A 7,498-nucleotide genomic window follows, 5' to 3' on the forward strand; every position below is an offset into this window, starting at 1 on the left:
AATATTGACGATAATACTTTATTATTAATTCCTTATTCAGTTGGCATGAAATGGGAATCTATGATTTGCCAGCAATGATAGATTTCATTTTGCAAATTACTGGCCAGAAGCAACTTTTCTACATAGGTTATTCACAAGGAGGGACTCAGTTCTTCGTTATGAATTCCATGAAACCCGAATATAATGACAAAATTCGTTTAGGAGTGACATTTGCTCCAGCAGTATTCCTTGGAAATACAAAAGGAGCAATAAATTTGCTATCAAAGCTATCCTACCCTATCGGAGTAAGTATTACATTTTAAGTAATTATAATTTGTAATTTTAATTTAAATGTGTGTGTATGTGATTATTTTTTTAACAGCATGGCAACCGTTACGTAAAGGCGTTTACGTTGGAGGGTCAAGGTGTTATAACTGTTTTACAGAGAAATAGTCTTTTGAATTAAAAGTTTAAAAAGTGGTACAAATTTTTAATTTCCTAACTGGCAAATTCGTCTTTCTGGTTGAAAAATTCATCGCTTTGGATAAAAAATTTAATTTCTTTTTTTAATTATTTTTTTGTTCGGAAATAAATTAAATGTCTGTGTGAAAAAGTAGCTTTGCTACTTTTGGTTTAAATTCGAATTTCTTATAGAAAATTAATCTTTGTGATTGAAAATTCTTTACGTTATTCTACAAAGCATCTCTTGGTAGCATCTGCGTTCGTTGAAATATCAAATATTACATTTTCTATCTAAAATTCATATTTGCTGGTTAAAAGTCAACTACTTTGTTGAAAATTCGCATGCTGGTTCAAAAATTCAACTCTGGTTAAAAATTTAAATATTTTGTTGAAAATCTTTTCTTGTTGTTTTAAGATATCCACCACTAAGCTTTCATTAACTATTCGATGTCAAATGCAAATCTTTCATTAAAAGGCCAAATTTTTAACAATACCGTTTACATTGAAAACGAAAAAGTTTAATTTTCAGTTTTGAAAAATTAACGAATTTGCAATCAAATAGTTACTTTTTCATCCAAAAATATAACATTTTAACAAAATCGTTAAACTTTTAAATAAGTAGATAAATTTTCAACCATAAACTAAAAAATATGATTATTCTGAAACAACAACAGCTAAATTGAATAAAAAAATTAATTTTAAGAAAAATTTTTAATTTTTAGCCAGAGATACATTTTTAACTAAAATAATGAATCCTCTACAAAAAAAATTAATTCGTAAAAGGTCGTTCAACCTTAAAACAATTAGAGAAATGTTCAACAAAAAAGATTAATTCTCAACTAAAGAAAGAAAGAATTTTCAACTAAAATGATGAATCTTCAACCCAAAAAAATCCACTTTTTACTCATTTAGTTTAACATTTAACCAAGTAGTCGAATGCAAACAAAAAATACAAATTTTAAACAAAATAATTGAGTCCTCAACAAAGGAGCTTTAACAAAAGATAATTCACAACTACCAAATTACAGTTGCAAATGTATATATGCATATATTGTCGAGCGCAAAGCTCTAAAACGAAGTAAGTAAAAAGAAAAATATCTACAAAATTGTTGAGTTATCCACCCAAAAAGGCAAGTTTTAAAAAGCAGTTCAATTTTTAACTTAAAGGGATACATTTTCATTGTGTTCATGTTCAGTAAGAAAATCAAGTTTCTACACAAAGAGATAAGTCTTTAAGGAAGAAACAATTTTAGTGAAGACATAAAAAATGCATTTAAATTGTTGAACATTTTCAACAAAAATTAAAAAAAACAGTTCCCTTATAGTTTAAAAGTCAAGTAATTGGTTAGAAATTGTTCTTTTTTGTAAAACATTAATCTTATTGGTTAAAAATTAATCTTTTGAACATAGAATTTTTTTATGACGAAAAAATAGTTTGATCGAAATTTAATCTAAAAACAACAAAATTTCCTTCCTGATAGATTTAAAGACTTGAATTGCAGAATCTGCCTAATGGTAAATGGATTCGATATTCTTTGAAATAATTTTTATAAGACTTTTTTTTTGTTGAAAATCAATTTCTTTTAACAGAAAATTAAACTATGACATTTTTGGTGAAAAAGTAATTTTTTAAATTAAAGTTGAATCTTTTTAGTTAAAAATCTAACTAATTGTTTAAAAATTTATGGATTTTGTTAAATATTCGTCTTTTTCAGTATAAAATTAATCTTCTTGTCTGAAAATTCTTCTTGGTGATTTAGGATTCAAACATTTTTCTGACAATTCTTTTTTTTTCAACATTAATTTATTGAAGTGAAAATGTAACTTTCCATTTTTGCTTAAAAACGTATTGATATTCTTAATTGCAATCTGTTTTGCTAGAGAACTCAGCTATTTTTAATTGCACTTCTTTAGGTTGAAAATTATTTTTTTAACTAAGAACTGAACTATTTAATTTTTTGTCGAATATTCAGATCGTAATTGAGGCGTCATCTGTTTCGGTTCAAAACGAACCTATTTGATTGGAAATTCAACTCTTTCCTTCAATTTTTTTTTTATTAATTTCTATCATCATAAAATCTACTTACATTAATTTTGGTTAAAAATTTATATTTTTTCAGATAAAAGTCATATATTTGTTTGAAACTTTCTAGATTTTGTAGAAAATTCGTAATTTTTTGTAGAAACGTAATATTATTGGTTGAAAATTAATATTTTTCGTTAAAGATTGAGTTATTTAAAATAATCCTTTTCAGTTTGTCAAAAGCAAATTTCTTTAAAAGGAATTTCGGTTCTACATCGTCTTTTTTATATAAAATTAATCTTCTCGGTTGAAAATACATCTGTTTGCTTGAAAGATCAACTATGTATGTATCATGAAATGCATCTATTTTGGTAAAATTTCAATTCATTTTTTGAAATTCAATTGTTTGCTGTCAAATATTAATTCTTCTAACTAAAAAGGAATTATCCTATTTCTCGTTTTATATAATTATATTTTTAATTAAAAATTTATCTGCCGGTATCGATAAGGAATTGATTATTTTTCGTGCATGAAGTAAAATACTACAATAAAAGAAATGTAAATACTCATTAAGTAGGATGGCACTAAACAAAATTATTTTACGTACAAACATTACCAATAATGTTATAGAAATTTTTTGAGTCGGTCGGGCACGTTGAAGTCTTGCCTGCATCACCCTTATTAAGAGTCTTCACGAAGAAATTCTGCGAAGACATATCCTTCACGAAGCCGCTTTGTTTTATGGTCATATCTTCGGTTAGTGGACAAGATGGGGCTGGGCAAAACACGGTAATGATTACACAAACAACACTTATATTTTATATAATAAACATTTAATGAATTGATATTATACAATTGATTATACGATTTTACGAAATAACTTTTTATATTCTAAATAAAATCTTATGCTTTAAACTTTTCAGACTATTTTGGCTGGGTTGCTTCCTTACTTTCCTGCTGGATGCTCTACGAAGCAGTTACTTCATTTTGGATTTGGCTTTGAAAATCCCAGTACGTATTCAGTCTCCTTAATAAAATAATACATATATTTTTAAGAAAATTGATTCGAGGTTTATTCTGCGCAGATACGTTTCGCCAATACGACTATGGAGTAGCCAAAAATTTGTTGAAATATAAATCAGTAACTCCTCCAGAATATCCCCTGGAAAAGGTTACAGTGCCTGTAGCTATTTATCATGGAACTAACGACTTCTTAGTTGACCCAAAGGTTAGTGGAATAAAAATTTAAGTAAAATAGATGACCAGAGATTTGTGGTTATTAAATATTTAAGGCACATCACCTGATATATGGTCGTAAGTAGAACAAAAATTTACTTTTTTTAGGACATCGCCTTGCTTGAAAATAAACTGAAAAATATTGTTCGAGTTTCAATCTGCAATGCAAGTTTAAATCATTTCGATTTTAATTATGGTAGCAACATACGTATGGAAGCATACAATGATGCTCTGAAATTGATGGAAGGGTACTAACCTTGTGAATAAAAAAAAATAAAATAAAAAGGAAGGAAATTTATTTATTGGACAAAACAAATGATCGGGCGTCAAGATAAAATACTGACTATTTTAGAAAAGGAAACAAATTGTTGCAAATCTATTTTTTAAGAGCTGTAATTGGATTTGAAAGGTCCCACTGGGAAACATTTTTCCTAATTTTTGCTAGAAAAGACTGCAGGAATTTTTCATAAATATGCAAAATACATCCGAAAATAAAAAAAATGGAACTCTAGTTATGGTTAAATTTAATTCATAATGCGACACGATCTTGTAACTTGTACCATCAATGATTTAATGGCTTTAGGCAACTTTAGACTTTTTTACTCGCTTATGGAAATTCCGCGTTTATTTATGCCAAACAGAAATCTGAAGGTTTTTAATTGCTTTATTCTACCTAGATATTATTAATAATATACAATAATGTAATTTTCTACTAGAATTATAAATAAAATAGATACAGAATGATGTTACTTTCTATTTATATTACCTCTTCCTCTAATTTTCAAATATTCAGAAAAATCAGAAAAAAAATTAGGCTCGATTTGCGACTGGTTAATTTTTCATTGTCTATTCTTATTTGTGGCTTCGTTGGTTCTATATATTATGGATGCCATATCGGCATGAAGCTCAATACAATGGATATGGATTATCCTCTAGAAATCTACAGCCTTTGATGTGAAATAAGTATGAATGTTAAGAAAATAAAGAAAACAAAAGTACTTCATAGAAGTAGGATTCACTTTCCATTTCAATTCCAATCCACGAGAAAACTAATAAGAACAGTCCATTGCAATCAATTCACCTATTAAAATATCATATTTCACTCTTACTTTAAGTTAAATTTAAAGAATAAATTATTAGGTTGAAATGAAAATTTTTATGAAAACTAGTACAAAAATTGAAGTTAGATCATCAAATTTGTAGAAATCATAGTGCCAAATGACGTACATTATTTAATAAGTTAAAAGCTGGAGCCGGTCCTTCTCAAACTTGGTAAACTTTTTTACATATAAAAATCTTCTTCCCCCAAACGACATTTTTGTTTACATTGTTTTATATTAACGTTGTTTTTCGCTTAAAAAATGACGAAGTTTTTCGTACAAAATCGCATATTTTACTTCAAATGATCGCAAAAATTAAAATAAAAAAAATTCCCAAAAATAATCGTTGAGACAGGGAAAACTTATATGCTTACTAAATTTTGCGAACTTTTTTTATTTCCGATAAATCTACGTTGAGATATCGCTGGGACTACAAATCGTCTTTTTTAAAAGGCGCAGTCGAAATTGCTCTGTAACTGACTTATTTCACGATATTTTTCTACAAAAAAATTACTAATTAATTTTAAAATAATACTTTGTAACATGAAAAACATTTAAATACATTTAATTGGCCAGTCTCCCGTCTGAGTGAAAAGGTTAGTTAATTTGGTTAATCTTATTAATTTAGTTCTTCCCTTATCAAATAAAAAAATTCACATTGTCGCATGTACTTTTAAGTACGAGAGCCCCTATGCTACTTGTTTGTCTTTCGTTTATTTTGATCCGCTTTTTCTCCGAAACTCATTTTCGTTCATAAGGCTGGTTCCTTCGTTCTATGTCATATACAGATAACTTAAGAAATATATATTTAAATTAGATAACTAATGCACATTTTTTGGGTTATTTATATTATCTTGTATCCTATACAGAAGTGCACTGTAAAAATTCCTGTATTAAGTTTAATACACATGTATTGGAAGTTTTTTTCAGATACGTATATTAAATTTAAGGTACCACCAAATTTGAAAGTCTAAACACACATCTGAAATTTAATACAAATGTATATTGAATTTCAGATGTGTGTTTGAACTTTCAAATTTGGTGGTATCTTAAGTTTAATATACATATCTAAAAAAATCTTCCAATACATGTGTATTAAACCTAATACAGAAATTCACTCCTGCGGCACGTGAAAGAAAACGAATGTTTTCATAACTTTGCTTATAAATTGCCAGGAGACAAATATAAAAATTTTCTATCGCTACGCTATAATTGCATCCGATGAGAATTTTTGATAGTTATTAAAATTATAGTTAATAGATAAATTTAATGATAAATCTAAAAGTTGGATGAATAGCTTTAACCGATATTTTTGAATATACCGCCATTGCATAAAATATATTATTTCTAAATAATTGTTATAAATGAATGTACTCATTTAACATTTTTCAACGCAAAGCATTTTACTTTTCTGTAGGTTTTTCTTTTTATTCATCTCAATAGTAATAATAAGATTATTCCACAAAAAATCCCTTTCGACAAAATATGTGCTAGGCAGTCTGATAAGTACCTGAAAATTCTAAGAGATGGCATTACTATTCACTAATGTTAACCATTTTCGTCGAGCTTGATCCTTCAAATGACGCCTGTCAAAACTTCAGCCATTTATGTTTACGCATTTACAAGTTACAGCACTGAGAAGCGACTAAACTCCGAGTTTTTTTTAATATGGAAAAATCTGAGTTTCGAGTTTTGATCCAACACTACTATCTTCGCAAGAAAACGATATCCGAGACCAAGGTTAAGCTGGATAAGTATTACCCGGACTCTGCACCATCGACTGTAACGATTCATAAGTGCTTTACCGAGTTTCGTTGTGGTTGTACGAGCACAGTTGATGCTGAACGATCTGGGCGCCCAAAAGAGGTCACTACACCAGAAAATGTCGAAAAAATCCATGATATCATGTTGAATGATCCCAAAGTGAAATTGAGAGAGGTATCTAATGCTGTAGGCATATCATTGGAACGTGTGGGCAATATCGTGCATTCAGTTTTGGGCATGAAGAAGCTTTGCGCGCGATGGGTGCCGCGTTTGCTCACAGTGGGCCAGAAACGAATTCGTGTGACAATTTCCCAGCAGAATTTGGCATTATTTTCGCGTAAGCTGGCCGAGTTTTTTCGCCGATTCATAATCATGTATGAAACCTGGATCCACCACTACACTCCTGAGTCTACGCAAGAGGCAAAACAGTGGGTTCCACCGGGCCAAAGTGCTCCGAAGCGTCCAAAAACGCAACAATAGGTCGGAAAGGTTATGGCCTCCGTATTTTGGGATGCACATGGCATAATGCTTAGTTGCACAAGCAAAATTGCATGAAATCGTCTTCGAATTGGTTCCTCAGCCACCGTATTCACCAGACCTGGCCCCCAGCGACTACTACTTGTTGCCTAACCTGAAGAGTTGGCTCATCGGTAAGCGTTTTTACTCAAATGCGGAGCTCATAGCTGAAACTGAGGCGTATTTTGGAGACCTTCCGATCGAGTACTTTTCGGACGGTATCAAAAAGTTAGAAAATCGATGGACTCGCTGTATCGACCTGAAAGGAGAGTATGTTAAAAAATAAAACCGGCTTTGGCCAAAAATACGTCTCCGTGTTTCATTTTTCAGGGACTTATCAGACTGCCTAGTATATTAATAATTATTGTCTTTGTATTAATTATCATTGAAAACACAATTTCAACTTTCTAAAGAGACA

The 7,498-nt window shown here is 29.7% G+C and overlaps 1 protein-coding gene across 1 annotated transcript in view; it reads left to right on the plus strand.

Annotated features, from left to right (window-relative positions):
• LOC117175279 (lipase 3-like) overlaps positions 1-4,082 on the plus strand; it is a 56,523-nt gene extending 52,441 nt beyond the window's left edge. The window contains exons 5-9 of the mRNA XM_033364988.1: positions 41-284; positions 3,095-3,253; positions 3,388-3,475; positions 3,550-3,692; positions 3,809-4,082. Of these exons, the coding sequence (XP_033220879.1) occupies positions 41-284; positions 3,095-3,253; positions 3,388-3,475; positions 3,550-3,692; positions 3,809-3,955 (781 nt within the window). The 3' untranslated portion in view covers positions 3,956-4,082. The remainder of the gene's footprint in view (positions 1-40; positions 285-3,094; positions 3,254-3,387; positions 3,476-3,549; positions 3,693-3,808) is intronic.
• The last annotated feature ends 3,416 nt before the right edge of the window (positions 4,083-7,498 follow it).

This window comes from Belonocnema kinseyi, chromosome 6 (genome assembly GCF_010883055.1).
Source record: "Belonocnema kinseyi isolate 2016_QV_RU_SX_M_011 chromosome 6, B_treatae_v1, whole genome shotgun sequence".
Classification (NCBI taxonomy): Eukaryota; Metazoa; Arthropoda; class Insecta; order Hymenoptera; family Cynipidae; genus Belonocnema; species Belonocnema kinseyi.